This window comes from Accipiter gentilis, chromosome 4 (genome assembly GCF_929443795.1).
Source record: "Accipiter gentilis chromosome 4, bAccGen1.1, whole genome shotgun sequence".
NCBI classification, from domain to species: Eukaryota; Metazoa; Chordata; class Aves; order Accipitriformes; family Accipitridae; genus Astur; species Astur gentilis.
Genome location: NC_064883.1, coordinates 13,358,811 through 13,385,054, shown reverse-complemented (window position 1 = coordinate 13,385,054; position 26,244 = coordinate 13,358,811). Strand labels below are relative to the sequence as shown.

At 40.0% G+C, this 26,244-nt stretch overlaps 1 protein-coding gene across 5 annotated transcripts; it reads right to left on the bottom strand.

Moving 5' to 3' along the window:
* Positions 1 to 3,950: 3,950 nt before the first annotated feature.
* Positions 3,951 to 25,725, bottom strand: TMEM196 (transmembrane protein 196). Of its 5 annotated transcripts, none has more exons than XM_049798724.1 (5): positions 25,373 to 25,725; positions 13,414 to 13,470; positions 11,337 to 11,591; positions 9,379 to 9,452; positions 3,951 to 7,078 (listed from the first exon to the last, which is right to left on the bottom strand). In XM_049798724.1, exons 1-5 carry the CDS (start codon positions 25,535 to 25,537, stop codon positions 7,072 to 7,074), a joined length of 558 nt encoding a protein of 185 aa, XP_049654681.1. In that variant the 5' UTR covers positions 25,538 to 25,725; the 3' UTR covers positions 3,951 to 7,071. The 5 variants fall into 5 exon arrangements, with proteins under 5 accessions (XP_049654681.1, XP_049654682.1, XP_049654683.1 ...); XM_049798725.1 differs by having other exon boundaries at positions 25,379 to 25,725; XM_049798726.1 differs by having other exon boundaries at positions 25,391 to 25,725.
* Positions 25,726 to 26,244: the final 519 nt, after the last annotated feature.

The window sequence follows — 26,244 nt, the reverse complement described above, 5'->3', positions numbered from 1 at the left end:
CTCAAAAGAAACATTAATTTAGTGTTTCAGAAGTTGGGCCCCAAGATACACATACATACTACCCTTTGTTCATAAAGCATGAACAATTAATGTCATTATTTTTTATGTGTGTGTGATTTTCAAACCAAATGTTGAATATAATACTATACAGGATAGGAGACTCACAAACATGACATACAAGAATAAATTGAACACACAAAAAAATGTTAAAATGAAAGTGAAGAATTTAAAAGTATATTGAATAAACCTACCTTGTTTTTCCTCCTTTTTTATTTTACTGCCATTAGATGTATGATGTGCCAATACATCATTCAGCTCTTTTTCTCAGAATTAGTTTTTTTTCCAAATTTTCCAGTTTTGCAACAGGGATGCAGTTGGTTCCTTTGTGCCTACACAAGCTCATCACTGTAGCCGTAGAATTACCAGAGTTAAGAATGTTGCAACACTTTCTTGAATGGCAAATTGCAACAAATTAGTATTTATATATCCTTGAAGCTGTTTTGTTGGATGCTCATTCCGGCTCCATTACTTGCCAAGAGGCTGTTATGACCCAAGTCCATAGCATAGACTCTGAAAAAACTCACATGTACCATAAGGTGGGGAAGAAAGGTGACTCCCTCTTGAGCATGCCATTTAACATAAGGCAAATGTCTTTCTTTTGACAGATGGAAATGTAATTGTCTAGTCTTTCAGCTTTGTTTGACAGTTGGCTTAGAAAGCTAGCTATAGCAGAGCTAGGCATGAATTTGAAGCACTACAGGTGTGCCTGTGCCACACAGTGCATTAATGTACATGATCTGTAATGTGCAGAAGCAATATATTCGTATGTGTGTGGTTCTATGTTCAGGTTTGTCAGCCCTACCTCTCAGCATGGCTAATTAGCTCAGGTTAGGAGTGTCTCATTAATACAACTACACCGTAACTGGTTCTGCATCTGAGGATTACGGGGGTTCTGCAGAATTCCTTATTGCATGGTGTAAACGTTTTAAGATCCTAGGTGTATAAGCAACGGTGTTAAAGTAAACTTGCCAGCCTGAAACAAATCCACACAAAAGATTTTTCTATCCACTGATAGAAATCAGGGAAGGAGACAGATTTTAAAACATAAAGAATTCCTTATTTTCTTCATTACTCCTAGGGGTAAAATAGGCCATTTGTCTGAGAAGAAACTGGGGAAAGAAAGCCAAGAGAGTATGAAATTTTTTTGAATTTTAAGATTCTTATAGTATAAAGATTAGTTCAAGGCAATCGGGGAAAGAGATGAGATGAGAACTCTTAGCCTGCTGGCTGTTGGTCCAATGTAACTTTGGTAAGGCAGGGGTGAATGGGATAAGTACTTAAAGGTACTGACATAATTCCTATGCACAGGAAAGAAAGAATAAGTTTACATGGAAAAATTGGAAAAGGTTTGGGAAAGAAATAAAACATATATATATATATATATATATATATATATTTAATGTCTGGAAATCTGCCCAAAGTGAGGGAATTTAAGAAGCTGACCCAATAGAAGGTTAAGACATGACTTGATCCCAGTTTATCCCAGGCTCCTTAATTTAGCAGACAGTAACATAGTGAGAGCCAGTGCCTGGAAAATAAAGCAAAAAAATTCTGCATAGAAATAAATCACTTTAAAGTGGGAAAGTTTCTGCTCACTGGAATAAGGAAAGTAATAGATTACATCTTTTGAAGTCTTTAAATAAAGATCCAATTTCATTCTAAAAATATATGTTGCTCACCCAGATGTTATGTGATTGATACAGGAATTGTCAGATGAAGTATCATGTCTTGTGCTATACAGAAGGAAAAACTAGTTGATCATAAGGTGCTATCTAGTCTTAAAATCCATTCAGACATTTCTTCATGTTTGAATGTCATAATTTACAAACTTAACAGTGTTATTCATAGTTTTATGCAATATTTTTAGCAAGGATAAAATAGAAGAAAAACAATCCCTTGCACAAATATGATCATACAAAATCCCATGCCTTTTGTGAGGTTTAGATCCAGAACTCTTGGGCCCTTTCAGGTTCTCTGCTGCTGCCACCACAGTGTGGGTATCAGTATTAACCTCCTGTCCTTTATGTGTAATGGTTACCAAAGGAGCTCTGATACACATATTTTTCCAGGGTGCTACACAGTTAATAAATAGTCCTTAGAAAAATTTTAGCTGTCAGCAGTCCTGGAGTTTATGCCTGGATTTAGGGGGGAAGGCAGCCATGATATCAGTAAGTGTAGCAAACCACAGGAATTTAATACTGTCAGCCTGGGTGTTTGGACTTCATGGTTTAGATTTAGATTTGCCTGTAAAATGAAGGCAATGATCTGTTTGCTTTCTCTGGGCAGGGAAGGTAAGAATTTATTCAGTACTAAAGACTTTAAAGGATACAGCTGTATTTTAACAGAAGAGAAGAGATAAAGGAAGATATAAGACATGACCTCCTAGCTTGAACCAGCATGAAGTGGGAGGGAGAGAAAAAAGTTTCACCTAATGATGTGGGAGAGGATCTGCACAAGTTTGTGGGCCCAGTTACATCATTTGATTTGTCTCACACTAGCTACTAGTAATGGGATGTGAGAAATAAGGCAGGAAATCCTAACGGCTCTTAGCTCCTTTTAAATCTATGTCTGCTTTCTTAGGGTTACAAAGAGAAGTTGTGTTGACTCATATACCTGGTTTACATCAGTAGAATTATATGCAGCACTGTTATGACACTTTGCAGTTCAAGGCTTTTTCAGTTGGGTTTGTGGTCCCTCTTCCTGGCTGCCTTCCCAGCGTGTTCCCATTGCACATTACGCCAGTTCATCAAAACAGCTATTTTCATGGATAGAGATATTTTTAATTAATGTACGTGGTCAACCTGTTCAACATGCCATAACTATATATTTTTAGAATGACACATTTTGCAGTTTATAGCAGGATTAAAACTGGATTTCAGAAAGGATCTCTGGGAAAAAAAAAACCTTCTACTGATTACAAAGCTGGACTTTTTGCTCCAAATCAAAGCTGCTTCTTTCTGAAGCAGAACAACACTTTCACAGCCAAACAAGTCTCTCCAGGCACACACCTTTCTGCTGAAATTCCAGCTACTGATTCATCTCACCCAGTTCCCTCTTTTCCTTCAGAACACTGAATCACATTTTCATAATTTTATAATTAGGGGGAAAAAAACATCTCCCTGAGCAAGCTTCCCAAGTTCACTCAGAGTTCCTCAGGCTGATGATATTAAACTAGGGTGCGTTTAGCATCTTCACTCAAATCAAATTATATTTTACAAAGAACTTTCTGCTTTTTCTTTTTCTCTCCCCGCCCCCCCCCCCCCCCCCCCCCCCCCGAGACTGTGAGTCTGTCTGGCTAGCCCTTGTACAAGTTCTAAAAATATTCTTCAAAATCTGTCTCCAGGTGCATGTACAACAGCTTTGTGGAACTTGTTGGAGGTTTATAGTGGAGCTAAAGGTGTCACTTTGATACAGGAAAGGGAAGCTAGCTAGAATAATTTTAGGCAGAACGATTATGCAGTAATATCTACAATGGTATGGTAGTCTAATACCAGTCTGCTTTTAGATATTTCTAAGCTTTTAATTATAAAAGGCTCCTTTTAACTCCTTAACTTGCCTGGGACTGGGATCTGAAAGGATTAAAAATGGCTTAAGCCATTACACTCTCTTTTCCCTCTATCTTCAAAATCACACTCTCAAAGAAAATTTTGATATGACTGAATGTGATTATGGCTTACTGCATATAAATTTTCTATTGAATCTGACCTGGTCCACTGTTCTTCATACCTCCCTAGACCATCTGAAGGGAAAATCATATGTCTTAATGCAACAAATATATATTGAAGATTATGCAAGACAAAGATTTAAAACATATTATATGCACTTTTTGCACAGTTTGCAATAAGAACTGTTGATTGTTGTAAATTTAAAACAAGTGTGTGTTTCTCATATGCTGAGGTTCTATGAAATGTCAAGCATAGCCTAAAATATAGCCTAAAATATTAAAATACACATTAAGGACTTACCAGCTAAGTTCTACGCACAAAGTTCAATAAGTAAGCCCCTTCAGGAAGAGTGTTGCTTGACCTAATACATAACGGCTGAGTGTCTCTGAGAGAATCTGAGCCAGCATCTGCTTTTACAGCAGCATGGATCAGAAATAACTGTGTCAAGGACAATACATGCTTCATCTTATTTAGATTAAAATGGATTTTGGTGCCCAGCCTTCAAGCTATTGGTGTAGATATGTTAGCTGGTCACATTCTGAAAACTGAAAGTTTTGGTTTTCATACATTTGGATAAGTGGAATGAGTGTCCTTTCAGCTGTACCAGTAATGAAAACATGCAGAAACATTTCCTAGAATTCCCCTACCACATCCATATATTATGGTAATTTCCTTTGAATTTAAGAATTCTGATCCTCTTTGTATGTCTCAGGTAGGAACAGTCATCTTTGTCACATTTGTTCCTAAGTCTTTTGAATTCCAGCTTTGCATTTTCAAGGCTTTTATTAATGCAGGGACCAGCCAGTTTTTCTGCATTCTACAGGCTTGGCAGCAAAAGAAGAAAAAAAACCCCAAACAATTGAATCTTTTGTTCTCTGGAACCCAGATCCTCTCTCTCTCTTCCCAGCACCTTCTGAAAAGCAGTAGCAGTGGTGTGGTTGTATTTCATAAATCACAGTAAGGCTTCAAACATTGTGAGCTTGGAGAATGTGTCCTCCTTTCCCTTCCAAAGCATGATAAAGGGGCTGTTGCCTGGACTACTGTGTTGGGTATAGAATAATCACCATTCCCCCGCACCATCCCATACTCTTACTCCCATGCCAGGAAGTGAAATGTTTGTGATAAGTAAATGGGTGGCATTATGGTCTGTTCTTTCATGTCATTCCTGAGCAGATTATGAACTGCAATTCCAAACCACTCTCTGAAACTACCATTCCTAGTCCTGAGGTGTCACAAGATACCTCTGTTCGAACCATGATTTTACAGTTGTCCTACAGAGCTAGTGATGAACCTCAGCCTGGTACTTCTGATGTAGATTTTTGAGTCATTTTTTATTTTACTTTTGCTTTTCTTTGATAAGGCCCTTTTACAGGCTTTTTACTGGTGGAATGAGGAAGGGACTCTCACAGAATGACCTCTGGTGATTTCTTCAACCTGTATGAAATTCTGCAGCCCTTTTAGATGGTAGTCCTGCCTTGACAGGTTGTCTCCAGAGCTGCAGCAAAAGTGCTCCCAGAAGGGGCACATACTGGAGACAGATATATCCCATGTTTTCCTGCTGCTGAGGAAGAGAAGCATCAAGCTGAAGAGGCAGTGGCACCTATAAACAGCCTAAATAAGCAGGAATTTAGTAAGGGAGACAGTCTAAAGGCTGGTAGGACCTGGGAAGGGAATCACTTTCCTTGAGCAGGGATGCCTTAACACCTAATTCTTTTGCTATGACCACATTTATATCCTTTGAGACAATAGGTAAGTGAAGAGAAGCCTTATAAGGTCGACCATATTTTGACTCACAAGCTTAGCCATCCAACTAATTTGCATGAAGTTTAAGGGAGAGACTTACATCACAGTGAAGATGTGTCATATGTTGTAATTAGACAGGAAGCTCCCTTACAGACTTAGAAAATCCTAAAAAAAATTGGATTAAAGATTATTTTATACCATATAGATTCACAAAACAATTTAATATAATTTCTAGAGGTTTTTATGGCATGGCTGGAATAAGATTCTCTTCACATTCATCTGGGAACATAGGTATAAACCACCGAATGCCAGTCATCAATAATGCTCACATCTCAAACTCATGTTGAAGTGCTGGGCTTCACAGCACAGTGATAGACTCACTATGTAATAATGAATGATTTTATATGAATATTTTATATGAATATTATGCTGTATATGTTCTGTTACAGATTACATCTTCCATTTTTCATGGCTATATGAGCCAGTAGGTCTTACAATAAAGTTTGGGGTCAGTTAAAACTGCTGCCTTAACATACACACTGCTTTAACAGACCCCAAACTATTGTGGGTGTGCAGAATTCCCAGCGTGTTCTGACCTTGACCATACCTCTGTTCAGCATTCGTTTTTCTCCTTTCTGAGCTTGCTTCACCTCTTTAAGATCCTTTCAATGTGTTGTGCAAAACTGCAAGTGTGATGGTTCAGCTTTGCAACATCTTTCTAACAAGAAAAAACTCCAAAATATCTCTCTAAAATCTCTGGCTTAGATTTAATTTTATTTGTCATCTTTTATGAACAAATTACGAAATATACTTCATTCACAAATTGGAAATATTTACAATTTCTTTACAACAAGGCATTGTTGAGGTTTTGATTTATGGCATTCTTAGAGCATTCTGTCTTTCAAAACAAAGACATTGGGTGGTGTTTTCAGCACACTGTTCATTTACACTCTGAATGTGAAATGGGAGCCTTTTGGAAGAGTAATTTGCACTCTCTTTTGATACGATCTACTGGAAAAAGTGAGGCTGGATGCATTCGCAGTGTGGGGAGGGGGACTGTGCAGATGCATTGCTGGTACCATGCCACATGACCTGAAGCCATCATATTACACCAGATGCTGCTAAGTGGGGAGGAGAAAAAAATTCCCCTCAGCCATCCTTCCTCTGCCCTCTTCTCTTCTCTTTAGGAATCCTGTGACCAGGCTAAATGTGGTCCAGTTTAATTATTTTTTTCTGGTTTTTGCATCTTCATGAGAAGAAGAGTCTTGAGAAGTCTATTTCAAATACTATTACAATTCTGAAAAGTTATTCAGACAAAAAACCAAAAGAGAGTAGCCAGGAAGTGAATAAATATTGTATATCCGCAAAATGTTTAGAAGACAAGTTTTGAACATGTTTCTAAGAGGGAAATGCAACTGTGCTGTTCTGCAGTTGTGACATTTGAGCCATAAAAGCTAAGATAGTTCCATTGTCTCAGTTTCTTGGAGTCTATTTTTTTCCTGAAGAAAATTCTAAAACCTCTTCTTTCCATGACTTTCTAAAATCTCTTAATATACACTTCCATTATAAATCAAGTGTGGGCCACCATTGCTTAGGTTGTCTGTCATTTCCTAGAACAAGAATAGAAAACACTGATTAAAATTACAATTATTTTATGGTATTTGAAATTCAGTTAACTAAGGTTGTAATAAAAATTTAACAAACTCTGAATTTCAAACATTCAGAAAAACTACATTTTTTATTTGGCTTGATAAACCTCACTTAAAAAAAAAGAGATCACATTTCTTCCTACATAAATTAAGTACATTTGAAAGCTGATAGACTCATTGATACTGATTGAGTTGGACATTACTCTCAGACAACATATATAGCATTGATGGCGTCTATGCAAGTTTTGTGACATTGTCCTTTGAAAGTGCATCAACTCAAGCTTGTGTGGTAATCTACAAAGGAACAAGATGGTAATTGAATCTTTGTTTCCATTCAAACCTTTTTCTGTGCTGACCTGCTACAAACAGATACCATTTGATGCTAGCTGGGATAGACATTTGGGAAGTAGGCCTAGATCCAAACAGAATGTAAGGGGTTTGACTGCTTGTCTTGGGATGGGACTGATTTTGGTTTTCCCTTAATATGCCAGACTACAGTTTTTAGCAGTTCAGCAATTGCTACTCAAGTGGCAGATGAGTCATCCTGGAGTAAACTGACCTGATCATGAGTCAGAATCCTAAAGTACCCAAACCAAGATTTGTTTGGAGTTAGATTTTCTAATTCTCAAATTGCAATCCAAACTATACCTACTTAGCAGCTGTCTAAACCTGGAGATAGCTACATTAATTAAGCAGTTCTCTGACCTTCAAGGCTGCAAAGCCACATAGAGTTTATGCTCAGAATGGCCTTATTCTGAGAAGTCCTAGGCCTATTTCATACCAAATTGAATCCAGATGCAGAAGTGAAGTGACCTGCTGCTTTTGTCCCATGACAGATCCCAGAGAACATCCAGCTATGCCAAGAGGAATGGGCACACATAAAAATGCAGTGTGGGCTATTCTTTTTTAAAATTTAGGTAGAGGTGTCACTGTTAGGCTAGTTCTAAAATATTTGCAGAAGAACCAGAAGCTCTTCTCTGCATGGAAGGGTTAAATTCACCTCTTCTACCCCCTAGTTACACTTTGGAGAAAATGTGGAAGGAAAGGGATTTGTTTGTCCCCCTTCTTGTGGAAATTTCTATGAAGAAAGTAAAGGAAGATTCATTGGGCTAAACAGAGAAAGGCAGAAAGAGTGAGTCAGGCTCTATAACATAGTAGCTGACATTCTTGGTAAAGAGAAGAAAATTCTGGGACCTGGTCTTTATTCCTAGTCTGACTCTTTCTCTCTCTTCTTTTAATCCACAATATTTGATTTATAAATAGTTTGCGAGGCAGAGACCAGAACTCAGAGTGCCTCCTCTCTTAGGTGTTACTAGCTACATTTTAAAGTAGATCACAAGACAATTGTTCCCTGCACAGTTTTTCAAAGAAAGGATATCCTATTTCTCTCTATAAAGTAAACTTAGAACCACCAAACCAAGTAGCCTTGCCAATTAATACTCCTGAATCGAGCGTGAGCTTCAGAGAAAATAAGGTGTGTAAACTTACTGAATTTTGAGCATTTTCTACTACCCAGCTCTCCATTTGGCAGGTGATGGTGTTGGATGCTTTTGTATGGTGCCTTATTCTCCTCATATACTGAGGAGGAACAGGCATGCCTAACGCTGGACTCTGGATCCCAGTCTGTGGGTTGTCTGCTCTGAAACAAAGCGCTGTATTTTGCCTGTTTGTAGGTGCCTAAACCCTTTGTTGGATCTACGCTGAAGATATCAGTCAGCTGGGAAAGGGACCAAGAATACTAAAGACATTTAATATTAACTATCGGTCAGCCACAGGTAATGATCTGTCAGAAGGCTACTCATGAGTGAGTGTAAATTTCCTTTTGTCAGCTTTATCACTTGAATCACTGCAGACATCAGCTATTAGAATATCATCATAGTTTCAGAAAATGTTAAAAACCATTTATTTTCCCCAATATTTCTATTTTCAAAAATAAAAGTGTTAATAAATTAAAAAATGTTGCTGAATTCAAGAAATGAAGGAGCACACAGATTAGAAGCAGAGTGAGTCAATGGTGGCAACATCCAAATAGGAGCATTTGGATGTCTATAACTAGGGTGAATATTTTAAATACTCAACTTACTTCCAGATTGCAGCGTTCACCACGTAGAATTATGTCACTACCTGGAAGCACCATTCCTGACTCAGAGTGACATCACAGCATCAGCCAACTTTGATTAGCTGAAACTATGACTTCCTCTTAGAGGTGGCCCTTCCTGAAGTGACATAACAACATGGTAGCTCCCTAGTGTTCAGCGTACCTTGGAGGTAACTCTGGTGTCGGGGGAACCACCGGGCAGCTGGGCAGGTCGGTTATTTCAATACCCCTCAATCTCTAATATAAATATAACAATTATACAATAAATATAGCACAAAAATGCACATGCAGTACATGTCTATATTACTGTATATCAGTATAAATATACAAAATAGTCTCATATATGAAACACTTTAAAGCTATTTTCTAAATCAGGGCCTAATTTAATGTAAATTTAATATTTCAGTAATTTCAGTAGCCTTCATTATTTTTTAGGGGCATGCCCTGAGCTAACGTACTCAAACCTGCCAGCAGGAGGCAGTCCACAGGCTGTAGGTCTAAGAAGTCCCAGATCAGACCATCTATGCATGCATACTTGATTCTACAACACACATACAGGGAGTCCACCATCGGTGGGCCACATCCCACATTCGCTGAGCATGTGCAATAGGGTTGCTCTGCACATGCATCATGGCCCCTCACCCAAGATAAGTGGGCATCTGACAGTCCTCGCTGCTAAGTCTCTAAAAGCTCAGTAGGTCAACAGCCCAGGAAAAGAGGCAGTGAACTACTGCTATACATGGTCATCTTCAGCCCAAACCAATTGATAGGGTTGAAAGGTGTTTGTATTTTGAAAAGTTTTCCTTCCCAGGCCATCTCTTCTTCTCTCAAATGGGCTTCATCTTTGTCCTTGATGAGGCAAGAGCCTCTTTGACAGGCAAGATCTAGCCTACCATCTGCAAGACCATGCTCATACTTGCCTACATAGCTCACCAGAGTTCTGCTTCGTTTTCAAATGAGAGGGAGAAATGTATCTCTTCTCTCGATTTTATCACCCTGCTTCATGTTACTGTTGTAACCTGTACTATTTAACTTTTTAAAACACATTTCAAATATAGTCTAAGGTGAATTCAGTCTATATTTCTACTTGGAGTCTCATCTCAGTTAAGAAACTAAAGAATAGTGACAAGTAATTTTTACTTAATGCACAATTAACTGCTATATCATGTTTTGTCAGGGAATCTGAAAACATTCTACAGTCTGAGTGAATTAATCCTCGCTCTGCTGTTCAGAGGTCTCAGTAGATATGGTACAGACTGTTGAACTTTTAGAGTTGCAATGCAAACTTGCACATGGAGCTTTAGATGGGCAGTCCACTTGACTTCTGTTCCTTTCTCTACTCATTTCTCAAATGAAAGACATTGGATATGAAGTCCAAATGTAAAGCACAAGATGTCAGTGAACATTTTACTCCTCAAATGTTAATCAGATCTGTAAATCCCATGCTGATTTCAAGAATTCTATTCAATTAATTCTTTTGGCCCTATGTGCTCAACTGCAGGAGCTTAAGTTTTGGCACCTAAACATAGACCTAGATGCCTCGTTAAGCTTCCTTTTAACACAGAAAGGCAGTAAATGCTCAGTGCTGCAGCAAATCAGACCAGTTTCATTTAGGTGTCTAAATATGGCCTTAGGTGCTTAGGTTTAGTCATCTAGGTTTGTGAACTGTGGCTTTTGTGTTTAAATAACCTACTTTATAAGCTGAGTACTTGGGAGAGGAAGAAATTGATTAAATCCTGGAAGCATGCAATGATGTGGTTACAGAAAGCATTTTGTGCCTTTTCATAGTACAATACATGATAATCCATATTAATAAGGCTTCCAATTATTTATGAAGTGCTATATTTAGCAGCTAAGCCCTTGAATAGCTATACAATGGACTTATGTTGAAAATGGATGTACTTCATTGAAATGGATGTACTGCAAATATACAGTACCTAAAAATAGCTCAATATAATGCAACATAATAAAGCGTACACAGAATGGCAGCATTTCATTTCCCAGAAGCTCTTTCTTATATAAAACTGAAAACTGAATACATCTCTTGCCAACTGTAAACATTAACACATACAGTAGCATTTTAGGAGAAGCAGAACAAATAAGAGAGGGCACACAACTCACTTTTTCTGCCATTTCATGGGAGTGATGCAATGAATGTTCTCTTTCTGAGAACATTCGCCTTTGTTCATAGCTGGCTAGCCGACAAGTGAGCCATGAAGAAAGGGTGCAACCACCAATTCCAATGCATGCAAGAGACATGGAGGCAAGATGCAAAGAATAGAGGGCAGACGACTTCTTTGTCAGAGCACGAAGAAATTGAAAATTTAAGATTCCTCCGATTAGTCCACAGATGCAACAGGCAGAAAAAAGTATCATCTGTCAGGAAAGACAAGAGACGTTATGTCACAGTAACATTTTTCAGAGACAGATTCATTCATATAAAAAATGAGACTAACCATAGTTCAATGCTTCCATAGCATCATGGAATACAAAACACTGCACAGACACTAATTTTTAACTCTCTCAGCTCCCACAGAGCTCCAAGAGAATACAATACCTTCTGGTGTACAAGAGTTAAGACTGATGTTGCGTGTAAGATCAAGCTGGGTAGAATGAGTTGGTCATGTTAAAAGCTAGTCAATGGAAGAACTACTAGGACACAAATCTTCTGATTTGCAGCATTTTACTTAAAACAGTAACATGACAGTATATGTTGTAATTTTCTATTGTGCAGTTTCTCACCACTCCTCAGGAGTGAACGCCTCATATTTGCAGTGAATCTCTCTTGCTTTGTGTGCCCTCTGACTCTGTCTCCTGTTCAATTCTAGTTTGTTCAGTCAGAGAGCAGTTTGGAGGCATTCTACAGCTTTTGTGGGGACTTCGAAAGTGTTCGAGGTGAATGTGCTGGACAAAGAAGCAAGAGAAACAACAAAGAAATCTGTGATGCAGCTCTACAGGTCAGTGTGGTGACTACATGTTTGTTTGTTTGTTTGTTTTTAACTTGGTTAAAATATTTCTGGGAACTTCAGAAGGATGTGAAACAGGCTGCAATTAATGAGACCTTTAAAGACCTCCTATCAGTTTAATCACAAAGATGCCACCCCGATTCAGGATGTCCTTGAGCCACAAATTACTTGGGAGCAAAAGACATTATTATAAAGACACTGCTAAATTATTGTCTTATTCACTTCCCTTGATACTGCTGGTTTGTCAGATGTTGACCTATATGGGCCTTTGATGTTACTCAATATGGCTTTGCATATGTACTTATCTACTGTGGTAAAAACAATTTATGGAGCCTTACAGACCACTTCTGTACACATGATGAGACTTTCATCATCAGGAGTGTGTCATTCAGGCTATATGATGCAGTCCACTGGGAACTGACTGTTCTATGAGACCACCAGAACAGACAACTTTTAGAAACTGATTATGGTCCATATGCTTTAAGAAATGAGACTGTAATTGTAACAGGGTTTAGGATAACTCATTGATATTCAACAATAATCTGAGAGAGATCTTGAGTCCCTTCACACTTATGTGACTTCCATCTGTATATGGCAGAATAATCAAGCTGACAGAAAATTAAGCCAGACATTATCACTTACAATTGGATCATGTCTTGAACATGAAGTTCTGCTACAACTTGAGTAGTAATAACACCATTTTGCTGCAGTCAGAAAAATGGCTGTACTTCTGATTCTTAGAAGAGACGGAAAACATCCTCCATCACTTTAAAACTGGCTTATACATGATTCTGATTGCAAAAAGAACTTATTAAAACAGTGAACAGCTATGATATCTAGAATCAAACTTGGTCAGCAGCCTCATTGACGTGGCAGCCCAGTGTTTGTTTTTGAAGGAGACAAGACACAATCCAGTGACATTATTGGGGAACTTTTTATTGATTTGGCATAAATTTTTGTCAAGAGGTTTTCCATCCAAATTTATCCAGGCAGGTATGAATAGGGATGCATGGCTTAAATAGATATGACCTAAGTAGGCCATTTCAGAACTGCCTTGTTTTACTTGATTAACCCAAAGTGCTGACTGCTTTTTTGGACTGCTGACTTGCAATAATTTTTACTGACTTTTTATCAGAAACACTTGGACACAGAAAGACCCCAATAAGGAGTTTAAGTTAGATAAGTATGCCTTTCCAATACTTATGTATTATATATGCAGTGGAAAAACTTACAACAAGTCCAGATTTCTTTTTGGCGCACAATATTCCACATATGCCACAAAGCAGAAACTGCAAAGAAAAAAACAACCCACAATTAAATTATCAATTAAGGTCTCAAGTTTAAATCCTGCTGTGTTGCTGTAGTTGTGACCACAACAGTAGGTTAGGCAATGGTTACAATTGTCATCATTTTTATCACAGACCTTATCTTTCAGGAAGTTATAACTCAACCATAAGCACGCTTATCCAAGAGGAAGAAACTGGAATGAGAGGTCAGACTGAGGATGACTACTCATAAAAAAAAGAAAAAAAAATAATCCTACTTTTAAGCTGCTTGGGTAAATAAAACATGAAGCATAGCTTGGGTAAACAAAACATGAAAAAAAAAGCCCTAATGTTGCAAGCAAAAGAGGCCTTTTTACTCTTTACTTTTTTTCCTCAGCAAAATTTAGCAAGGTAGTAGTCAGTGGTCCAAATCATCTACTTTCAAGCATAGCTGAGGTACTTAATGCCCTGATCCTACTCTCTGAACCACGGGGGGATCATACATGGATTGTTGTCCTCACTACAGTGGAACTCTGGGCAAGAATGCAATTCAGTCACCTCAGTGAGTGCAGGTGTAAATACAAGTACCTCTGTTGGTGTGGCTACACTGAGCATGCAGGAAAATCTGTTTCAGATTCTAGATAGCCCACTTTGCAAGAGAGAGCATGAAGGTATCTCTACTTTTTTCATTTAGTTCCCTTTCACAAGCTGATCTGCTAATTGTCACATCATGCATTAGGTAACAACTAATTAACAACACCAGGAACACCCCTACCAGCTGATATGAATAGATGTTGATGCTTTTTAGTGACCTGCATCAAAAACTGATGATGCTCTCTGATGTCTCTCTTTTCTCCTACAAAAAAGTTGAACCAGAGAAATGGTGAATAGACCCTGAGGGAGCAGTCATGGTAGGAACTACAACAGTGGTACGAAAGCAATAGAGCTTTCTCCAGGTGTTTGTAATACTATCAAAAGATTTCTTTGATACCTCCAATACCTCATAAACTCCTTTATTAAGAAATCTGTGCTGCTTATTTTCAGTAAAGCTAACCCTACACCCCTATTGGGAAGTAATTCAGTAGTTTTAAAACTGGGTTTTTCCACATCCTTTTTGCACTGAGATGGTATTCCTAGGAAAAAGCTCTGCTTGACCTTGATTTAGGATTAAATCACAGAACAGATCTGGCTGTTACATAAGAAATGGGAAAAAAAGACCCAAACCAAACAAAAAACCCACCCTAGTTTCTATACAGCATTCAGGGTCCGTGTACCATATTTCATTTACATCTCATTTACCCTCCAAAATTTTGCAGCTTCAGTATCAGTTGAGGAGGTGCTTTAATACATAGTTTATCTCCCTCCAACTAAAGCAGGTCATGTATATAGCTAAGCATAAGCCTTGAGATGTATTTTTATTCTGAGTTAGGACCATTGAATCAGTTCCCCACAATGAATATGGTTAAATTTTGTATATTATTAACCTCTACACTAAGTATGGGATGTGGACTTAATACCAATCTGATTATGGAAAGGGCTGGGTCATGTAGACCATGGAGCTGAATGCCTCATGACATGCTAAGACATAAAACTGGTAATTGCTACTAGAGCTCACCCATTGGAATAACAATCGAAAAACCAATGGGTGGGGCTCCTTCTGCCCCTTTCCTACAGGTAGAGGAGATTGCAGCTCAGAACTCACACACCTGTCTTTTAAGTTTTCACTCAGGCTTTCTGTGAAGTTTTGGAATTTCACTCCCAGTCTTGTCATTGCAGATTGCCTTCAGCTGAAGGCATGCTTCAGATCTTCACATGTAGTGTTTTGTATTTCTCAAAATTAATGCAGAAACCTCAAAAAAAGAATCACTGTAATTAAGTTCTACTCAGTAAGATTTGATAAAGCAGATTAATAATATAATTTCTCTCTGTAATGTTTGAATAGAATTGAAAGGAAAATTTTGTATAAAGAAAACTTCATGAGTTCTGGAAAGCTTACAGAAAGAATCTGGAAGATATCATCAAAGATAGTTTCAACTTGTAACAAGTGTATGTTAGCTAGTTTAAAAAGCTGAGGGTTTGATAATATACCTTCAAAGCTGAAAGAATAGGTCACCCATTTTTTTCAAGAATGCTCTAATTCTGCTCCTATTAGAGTCAATGGATTTCTTTTTACCATTTATTTCAATTGAAGAAGACTTTCTATTTCCATTGTACAGTCTTTGCTAGCCAGAAGGGAATGCAACGAACAAGTTATATTAACCTTGCAAATGACCAAAGGAGCAACAAGTAAATTACAGATTCACTCAACATTAGAACCTACCAGTTTGGGCAGTTCTGCTGTTCTTTACTGGTTTTCAAGGACAGGACACACACCCTAGTGACATATACATATATATTACCTAATGTATTTACCAGTTGAAACCCAAAGAATAGTGAATGAGCTATCAGCCATCCCTAAGGTACTGGCCCGTCAAAAACAAGGGGTGACTACTGTATTCCATAGTTGTCAAAGTATCTGAGGGACTACCTGGAGTAAAGACCTGGATGCAGGAGATGAATGTACATTAAGTAAGTTTGCCGATGATACTAAACTAGGAGGAGCTGTGGACTCCCTCGAGGGTAGAGAGGCCTTACAGAAAGATCTAGATAGACTAGAGATCTGGGCAATCACCAATCGTATGAAATCTAACAAGAGCAAGTTCTGGATTCTGCACCTAGGACGAGGTAATCCTGGTTATATATAAATATTGGGGAACAAGAGGCTGGAGAGCAGCCCCATGGAAAGAGATCTGGGTGTCTGGCTTGATGGCAAGTTGAATATGAGTCAACAGTGTGCCCTGGCAGCCAACCATGTCCTGGGGTGCATCAAGCACAGCACAGCTAGCTGGTCAAGGAAGGCGATTGTCCCACTCTACACTGCACTAGTGCAGCCCCACCTAAAATACTGTGTGCAGTTTTGGGTGCCTCAATATAAGAAGGACATCAAACTGTTAGAGTGTGTCCAGAGGAAGGTGACCAAGGTGGTGAAAGGTCTCGAGGGCAAGACGTACGAGGAGTGGCTGAGGTCACTTGGTTTGTTCAGCTTGGAGAAGAGAAGGCTGAGGATGACCTCATCGCAGCCTACAACTTCCTCAAGGAGGGCAGTGGAGGGGGAGGTACAGATCTCCTCTCTCTGGTGACCAGCGATAGGACACATGGAAATGGTATGAAGCGGCGTCAGGGAAAGTTCAGATTAGATATTCAGAAAAGATTCTTCCCCGAGAGGGTGGTCAGGCACTGGAACAGCCTCCCCAGGGAAGTGGTCATAGCACCAAGCCTGTCAGAGTTCAAGGAGCGTCTGGATGATGCTCTTAGTCACATGGTTTATTTTTAAGTAGTCCTGCGAGGAGCAGGGAGTTGGACTCAATGATCCTTATGGGTCCCTTCCAACTTGAGATATTCTATGATTCTATGATAATATTGTATTGTGTCAGGGTCTGTATGTGTACTCTATATGTATTTTTCTCTCTCTGTACATCTATAGTATTTATACATATATGCAAGGAATAAGGTGTCCTGTAGTTAAAGAACTCAACAGAAAACTAACTGAAATTATTCTATTCTGTTCTATTCTATTCTATTCTAACTCAGAGGAGTTGGGTATTCGTGGTTCTTCCACGTTCTTCTGTGTTAGCTTGAGAAGGTCATGCCAAAATTTTATAATCTGTGTGACTATGAGACAAACAAGTGCTGAAGCTGAATGCACTAGTGTGCCTGAACATGTTAAAAACCTTGGAAGAAAAGCACTTGGACAGTAGCAAAAGATTAATATTATTTGGGTGGTTTTTTTAGATGTCAGTGTGTTACATTCACAGAGAAAAGGCTTGCCCAAAACCCAGTATGGTTATTTATTTATGACAGCAGGCATTTTGCTATTAAAAGTAATGGATGAATTTGAGCCACAGTGTCAGGCGATTAAACCTTGTGCAAAGCTTTGAAAATGATCAGCCAAGTTTACCACTCTCTTCTGAGGCTACAGAGGCTTCTGATTCACTGGAGGCAGTGGAAACCTGCTTTACAGAGAGAATATTAACAATACCTGGGGCTCAGGAACACTGCTCATGCAGAGTTGCCTTAGCCAGGCTTCTCAATGTGGAGATCTCTAGAAAGGTTAGGAAGTTAGTGGGACATTTTGTGAATGATTCTGATCATTGCTTTTTTGATAGAATAGCTAGGGACTCGGGATTTTTTTTTGTTGATGCTATAGTAATTTCCTGTAAATTTTTGATGTCTCAGTGTTGTGATCAGTAGTAGCGAAAAGTAGATGGGAGAAACTACACTAGCTCTTTTTACCAGAAAAAAGATATGAGTACAAATCAGACTCAAAAGGAACTTCCTATGTTTGTTCCTGTTTGTCTTTTAATTTTGAACTATTCTATTTTATCATACTGCCAACTGGAATACAGCCACCAGGGGCTCTGTTGTCTTGCCACTCTGTCTATTCTTGGCTACCCTGAAAGACTTAATCTTCATGTCACTATGTCATACCAGTTAAACTTGGCTTGTAACTGTTGAGCTACTCTGGACTACAGTTTACTCATGACTAACTAATGCTGTCATGGTGAGGACTTGCTCCTTTCTATTTGGTCATTGATTATCCTCAGTTGATTTTTACCAACCTCTTGGGCTCTTTAAATGTAGTTACATTTTCTAACCATGTCAAACCTGAAGTAAGTTAAGGTTAACACACTTACACTGAAAATACAATAAATCAGGAGTGGAAAAGAAATGTATCACTGAAGATAAGCTCCTTATAAGGAATGATCAATTGTTGAAGTGTTCACAGTTCATGCCGACAACAAGGCTAAAACATTTCATGGAGGATAAACTAAATTAATAAGCCCTCAAAAATGCCCTGGGAGCTAGAAAAGGACCTTCAGCTGGAGTTGTTGAAACAGATGTTCCACTGTTGGACTTTTGTTTTAATTATTATTCATCAGAAAAATCATAAAAGGCTGAAAGCTCCAAAATCTTACTTAAAAACCTACATAGATCACTACTTCCAACCAATTCCCAGTGCTTCTGGGGTTACTTTTGGTTGCAGACTTATTCATACCTCCTATGATACATGATGTTTCATGTCAAGACTAGCAGAGGAGGCAGGGATTGAATGTATCATCCAATGATAGATAGGGGCAGAACCGCTCTTGGGTGATTGGTAGAAAGTCCAAAGAAAGGTACTACAAAGCACAAAAGCTACTTAGCGACTCAGTAGGCTGTGGGTGCCTCAGTTCCCCTCTCAGTGAAGATTTGCCAGGGACCTAGCAGAGTCAGAGTCCCTCTGATAGCACTAGTGTCACTGCAAGGTGATGCAGTAGCATCTATTTGTCTGTGAAGGCTTTGCCATTCACCCTGCAGCTGTGCCTGCTTATGTTCAATATGCATATTTCAAAATCTCTCTTTTGGTCTGTTGAACTTTGGAATAAAGAACCAAAGACCTCCCAGAAAAGGAGAATGTTTATTTTGAGCCTGCTTTAATTTACGTTATATTAAATATGGGTTTGAAACGAAACCTCAGATCTAAACACCCAGAAATTTTGGTAAGGAGACTGAAATCTCAGTTTAGATTCAAGTTCTGTGGTTTGGATCCATCCCTATTTCATATTTCCTGGAACAAAAGACTTGGCCTCTTTCACTTTCTCCTGGAAAAGGGGGGCTTTCTTACTGGTAGTCTGAAAAAAAAGATTCAGTTTTAGTTGTATCTGCAGAGAGCCAAACATTTGTTGGTTTCCATCATGCAGATGAAAAGGAACTATTTTTATTTTATATATTGAAGCTAAGAAACCTTTCTTTCTTCTGTTTTGAGGAGGCAAAAACAATAGTGAGTGTAATTCCATTGAGAAAATGAAAACTATCTATGGAAAAATCTTTCTGGAGAGAGGCTGAAGAAGATGGTGGAGAAAACCTGTTGAATATAAGGACTGCTTGATCCCTAGTTATTGTTCTTGACAAAGAAGCAGCCTAAACTACATACACTCTGTGGAAAGCCCTCCCATGTTCTGGGTCATCCATATGTATCTGATGAAATAGAGGAAGGGAAATTATTCCAAATTTGAATACAACACAGTGAAAATGCAAGCATTTCATACCTATTCAAATAATCCTCTACTTGGAAGAATAAACCATCAAGACAGAATCAACAGCTTCCCTTCGGTCTACTCTTATCAGGTGGTAAACCACAAAATCTGTTTTACACTAAAACTGTATAAACATGTGACTGCCATAAGAATACCCAGAAATGTGAAATTAGTAATGTCTAGAAAGGACCATTGTATTTAATAATCTCATTGCTTCAACTCCATCCAAATGAGAAAAAAGCTGAAATCCCTAAGGGATGAACTGAGCAGACAAGGTATCTCTAATTGTAACTCTTCTTCAAAGCAGTATTTCAGAGCAAGGCTTAAGTTTTCCTAGTCCAGCCATAAAGGGCACAGAATCCACTCATGAAAACAGAGGCATCAAACTAGAAAAAAATGACAATGGGCAAAAAAAAGCAAGCCTAGGTGGTAGGTTTGCCTGTTACCTCCATAGAGAGACACAATAAACTTTGCAAAGGGGGGATGAAAACTTCTAATGGTGGTGGCGTCCAATGCAAAGGGTTGCGGGGAGAGGAATGTCTAGCTGGCTACAAGTCATCCAGATGCAGAACCAGAAGTAACAGCATTGCCACAACCTAACCCTGTGTCCCACTGACTCTGTCATGATGAGCGGAGGGGCTTTGCTATTTGAAGTGAGACATAGTGTTAAAATGTGTCTAATCTGAGCTAGTACCTTGATCTGGCAGTGTGCTGTTTGGTCATTTCAGCTCAGGTGCTGCTACAATTCCCACTGATTCAAGCCATATTCAAGCAGTTTAAATTCTATCCCAGTCCCTGTGATTAGTGTTTCCATTCATTGGATTCTAGGCCTGCAGAGATGATTTAAAAATAGTTAATAGTTTTTAGAAACACACAAGGAAATTTAGAAGTGGGTCTCTGAAGTAATAAATTAAAGATTATTCCCTGCAGGTGAACTAAAGTCTTAGCAAAACATTTAAGCATATGTTTAAGTCAGTCTATATTCAACAGATCATTTTAAATACAACCCAGCATCTACAAGTCCCCTTGGACAGACCGTCATCCAGATTGGTTTATGCTTCTGGACTGTCTGAATGATAAAAAAAAACGTACTGAAAGACTTCTCAGCTGGAGTGAATTGTTCTGTTTCCATGCAAGGCAAGAAGCTCCCACGCTTGGTACATCCTCCCTCATCCATAGGTACAGAACATACTTCTGGAGGGTCTGAATGATAAAGAAAACCTACTGAAAGACTTCTCAGCTGGTGTGAATAGTCCTGGTTCCATGCAAGGCAAGAAGGTCCCACGTTTCATACATCCTCCCTCGTCTATAGATACAGAACTCCCTCCAGCTTCCACTGAGCTCACTGACAGTGCTACGATCCATTTCATCAGGAGCAGGAGCCAGCCAGAAATATGGTCAGTTTGATGCAAATGCAATGCACATGTTAAAATAAAGTAGGATCACATCTGCATTTTGTCTGCATGCTAAACAATAATGTGAATTTTTTAGTGTTCTTTTGAAAAAGAAAAAAAAAATTAGTTTGACTGTTCTTTCCAAAGGAAACTTGGCAGCAGTAAAAACTAGATGTAAAATCTAATGTTTTAAAATTTTAGGCCACCAACATTGATTTAACAGTCTAAAATGATGTTCTTGCTCTGGGAGAGTTCCACACTGACTGTCCCTTTTTCTTTTCCTTCAAATCATGGATAAAAAAAAAAAGTCACTGAAATGAAATATTTCAAGTGCTAACTTGGAGCAGATTTCTGTAGCCAAACTATGAATGCAGATTTTTAATGCGCAGGAAGACTACCATTGTGCTAAAATCACAAATCATGGAAATAATTCTGCCCCTACAGACAGGCGGACAGACCAAGAAACATCCAGAGAATGTATCTCTCTCAAATACATTTAAATATTTGTCTTTGTAAGGGAAAAAACTATTAATCTTGAGGGGCATAGCTGTAAGTGAATCATCAGGTATCTCTCTTGCATATGAAGATAGATGGCATATTTGACTAAAGATGTGGCTTTTGTCTCTCATTCTCTCTCTCTCTGAGAGGATTTCATTTATAGCAAGAATTTGTTCATCACTACAGAATAAATGAGAATTAGAGCCATATACCTGTGTGTGTGTGTGTGTGTGTGTGTGAGAATATATAGTCACTACTCATAGTGATGCAACCATTATGTTCTAAATATAGATGGGAAAGTATGTGACCATTTAAAAAATATCTGTGAGTACTTTTTGAATTATTATCTTCTGATTTTTTTTGTTTGTTTGTTTGTGCAAAAGCCTTTGCTATGGATGTTGTCATTCTTGCTATGTTAGTGTTAGTGGTTCAGCATGCTCATTGGTTGGATCATTTCTATAGTACGTCATATAAATGAACTGGAATGGTGGATTTCAGAAAAATATCTCAATGTCTGGAAAAAAGAAATCTGAGTGACACTGAGTACAGCCTGTGGAGTAGATTATACCAATAGAGTCACAACAAACAGAAAGAAAATCCAGAAATCAACAACACGTTCACCTTAGATTCCTGATGGTGTTTGTTCTTTTTTTTAATTTAGCAGCCGTGGATATGATGTAAAATAAATTGGATAGTCATCTGAACATGCTCCAGATAATTTGGGAAGTCAGTCACACCTTCAGTTGTTTTCTTTTGGCTGCTTTTTAAACAACTCTCACTATCTTAATCCAGCTCGACTCCAATGAGAACAAATTTAGAAACTGTTTTCTCATTTCCATGCATTTTTGATGCAGACATTATCTAGGCTTTCCATTTCTTCATTCTTGTCTACTCCACTTTCCCTGGCTTGCTTATACATAATGCAGGGCATGCAACGATCAGAGCACTTCAGCCCATGCTTAACTTCACTTGTACCTCTAATCCTATGGGTGGAATTCACATGCTTAAAGTTAGGTATGTTAGTAAATTATCTGGCTGAATGGAGACAGTGAACAGTAAGAACAAGTCTTTTAAGAAGAAAGCTAATGTGCATCAAATGTGAAGCATCACAGGGAGGCGAGTATAGGAGATAGAATGTGCATGATTTTAAGATGCCCAAATTTTAGGAATTCAGGTTAGGGTTTCCATGGTGATGCTATCTTCATCTACTTCCTTATGAACTTGAGCCTCTGCTGAGTTCCACCCACATAAAAGGATAGAACAGGGTCAAAAGCTTTCAGTATATTTCCAGGTAAATTACAGCAGGAGACATGACACTGTTCAACTTAACTCCAGTGTTTTGCATCCTAATGTGTCAAAGTGTTAGTTTTTCCTTTAATGTCCCTTCCTTGTCCTTCATGTTCATTTCTCAAAGGGAAACCTTGATTCAAGAGTGTGAATTGGAAAAAACAGAATAACAAATTTTATGCAAGACATATTCTTTAATACAGGCAACATAAGGTCAGCGTAAGATCCAGTGAGCAGAAAGGCGTCTTATGCCATTTCTGCAGCAGGACAATTCTGAGGATTGTGAAAACAAACCTTTCTCCAGATGTTTTAATTTGGACCTAGTTACCCATGGCCCTAAGCATCCTTGGAGGACGGTAGATCTCTGGCCGCTTTCTTGTCCTGTCGCACCTGCTAGTCCTCTAGTCAGAAGAACACAACCTATGAGACATTTGAATGGCTGGAGTGGTACAGAGAGGGTGCCATAATGGTGACAATTTACACCAAAGATCTTTAGTTCAAGGCAAAGTAAGTAAGCCTTTATAACCGTGTCACCCCACCCTGCATATCTCTGTGATTTCTCCTTTCCTCTACTACATGAAGCATAAGCTGTTTGCTTCCACTTTACAGTTTCTTTGTGGCCTCTCTCTGCCTACCCAAGCTGCAGTTGTTTGCTCAGTTCCTAGCAGCTGATGCCTGTCTCTGCTGGCGTTGGTTGTGGGCATCCTTCACCCACTTGTTACGTTTTCAAACAAGTCCCTTGGGGTTCCTTTCGGTGCCTCTGCACCCACATATGGGAAGAATTTCCTATAAGCATCTGCAAAATCACTTCATTGTCCTCTGTCTTATTCCTCTCTAAAACTCTACCTATGAACAGCTTGAAATCAGCCAGACTGCTGCTGTGTTAATGCAACCACCTGTTACACCAATCAATTTTGGTCTGCTGTTTCTTTATACTCCCTTACATCCTTTTATCCTACATCTGTCTCTTGCTTTGATTGTAGGTCCTTCAAGCCATCAAGAAGATCTTAATCTATGGCTAGTACGAACTCTGGGGTAACAGAAACCATAAAAATGAATGAGGCAGTCGTGCAGGAAATGTGCATTGTCATGAAATGGTATCAGCTATGATAGCATTGTCACAAAATGCAATCACTGCATAAAATACCGATCTCACTGACTGGCCAAAACTCTTTGGCTTCAGTGAAACCCAGAATATTGCCCTCTGTCATTAAATCTTCAGATAGACACATGTTTTTGAGTAATCTTTTTTTCTTCATCAGCAATGATCAGAAACCCCCGTCTTTGAAGTGATTTTGATTATATCATTACCTGTTGGCCACTGCCTTATCTTATCTGGTCTTCATTCTCATTTCTCACCTACCTGTTCTGCAGTGCAGAATTACGTGTGTGTTTATATACTGCCAAAAATATTTATGACTGTTGTCGATAATTAAAAATTATTGACAGTGGGAATATTACACAAAGCACTTTGTCAGAATGAATCTATAAATTACAGGAGGTTACGCTGATGAATAACCAAGAGTGTTTTGCATTTATCATCTTATCTCAAGCAAAGCAAACAATCCTTTTAGAAATACTGCTGTACAATCCAAGCTGGCGAAAACCAGCCTTGGAGTTCAAAAATGCCCACTCATGTTTAGGCTGAATACTCAATATTTCCTACTCTTTGTTTCATAAGTATAAATAACCATTTGGAGGAAAATTCTTCCTAGAAACATGCATATCTCAAACTGGAAAAAATAAGAAAGGTTTCTGAGAAGCGAGGAGTGCTCTGCGATATGAACATGCTGCTTCTATTAACCCATTATTGGTGTTTGATTTTTTTTGTTCATTTTACAAGAAGCTTGGGGTGCCCCGATCATGAGAACATATCTTTCCTTTTCCTTCCCTTTTCCTCTTTCTCTTTTTCCTCCAAAAGCTCAGAACTCAGCTGTCGTACCCTTGACATTATTTTAAAACACCTTTTGACAGTCTCGCCATAAGGGACAGGGCTCTTCTTTTTTAAAAGCAAAACTCACAGTCAATTTAAAGATTGTAAGCTATGGCTCATGTGCCACTCGAGGCATCGGGCTTTCCCAGGTGTGAGAATGGGTTCGCAGAAAGTTCAATTGTTCACAGCAAAATTGAAAAATGAAAAGGACCAAGAAAGAAGGGGTCTCCCCCACAACACACACATCATCTCTCCCCTCCGTGCCTCCCCCCCTCGCCCCACGAGTATCCCGACCGTACCCCATGCACATCTGAAATGGACCCGGTGAGGCTCTCGGCGCAGCATGCACACGCGGAAGGGAAGGGAAGAAGGGAAGGGAAGGGAAGGGAAGGGAAGGGAAGGGAAGGGAAGGGAAGGGAAGGGAAGGGAAGGGAAGGGAAGGGAAGGGAAGGGAAGGGAAGGGAAGGGAAGGGAAGGGAAGGGAAGGGAAGGGAAGGGAAGGGAAGGGAAGGGAAGGGAAGGGAAGGGAAGGGAAGGGAAGGGAAGGGAAGGGAAGGGAAGGGAAGGGAAGGGAAGGGAAGGGAAGGGAAGGGAAGGGAAGGGAAGGGAAGGGAAGGGAAGGGAAGGGAAGGGGATGCCTTCGCACAGTCTGATCATCACCATAAAGAGTTAAAGAGAGAGTGAAATGGCTAACGTACACACACCCCGCTCCATACCGGAGAAGAGTCTCCCAGCTGAGGTTTATGCTCTGTGAGGACCAGGCTGAAACTGACCGCCCCCACGGCCACGCTGGACACCCCTAACCCTATTTCCAGCACGGAGAGCACCAGGAGGCTCCCGATGATCTGGCTGCTGGTGCACATCCTCCCTCGGTCATCCTTCCTTCCCGCTCAGCCGGGGAAACCGCGCATCCTCCTTCTCCTCCGGCGCTCCCGCGGCCCTAAGTCGCCCCCAAACTTTTCTTCCTTCGCCGGCAGCCGGGGCGGAGCGCCGCATCCGCGGCCGGCGGGCGCTGCCCAGGGGCGGCGGGGCGGCCCCGGCGCCGCCGGGCCCCGCGCAACGCCGCGCCGCGCCGCGCCGGCAGCGAGCGCGGCCCCGGCGCCGCGGAGCTCTCCAAGGTGCCGGCCCGGCGGCGGGGACAGGGCGCCGCTGCCGGCCGGCTGGGCAGCGCGGCGGGCCGTATGCAGCAGCACGCTCCTCAGGGGCTGCGCCTCCGCCTCCGCCGGAAAAGTCGACCTTGTCTGATCGCCTCCTGCGCTCTCATTGAAATGACCTCACTGGGACTTTTTTTTTTCCCTTTTCTTTTTTTATCCACACCCCCCCCCCCCCCCCCCCCCACACACACACCCCCCCCTTATTTCTCCCCCTCCTCCCCCCCGCCGTTTCTTCCTGGGGGGGAGAGGAGTGTGGCGAGCCCACCCCGGCTATATTTATGTATGAATCTAGACCCAATGCACAGGCGAGGCGCTACGGCAGCCCCGCCCCAGGGCCACAAGGCACGGCACCTTCCCCCGGTCCTCCCCCCGGCACCCCGGCTCGCACACCTCCTCCGTCCCGCGCCCGACCGGGC

What these genes read in the sequence shown, in the direction of transcription:
- TMEM196 (XM_049798724.1), bottom strand. Translation starts at nt 25,537, where the DNA reads ATGTGCACCAGCAGCCAGATCATCGGGAGCCTCCTGGTGCTCTCCGTG. An exon ending in CGGTATGGAGCGGGGTGTGT is followed by an intron (nt 13,471 to 25,372) that starts GTACGTTAGCCA and finishes TTTTCTTTGCAG; the next exon opens with TTTCTGCTTTGTGGCATATG. An exon ending in AAAAGAAATCTGGACTTGTT is followed by an intron (nt 11,592 to 13,413) that starts GTAAGTTTTTCC and finishes CTTTCCTGACAG; the next exon opens with ATGATACTTTTTTCTGCCTG.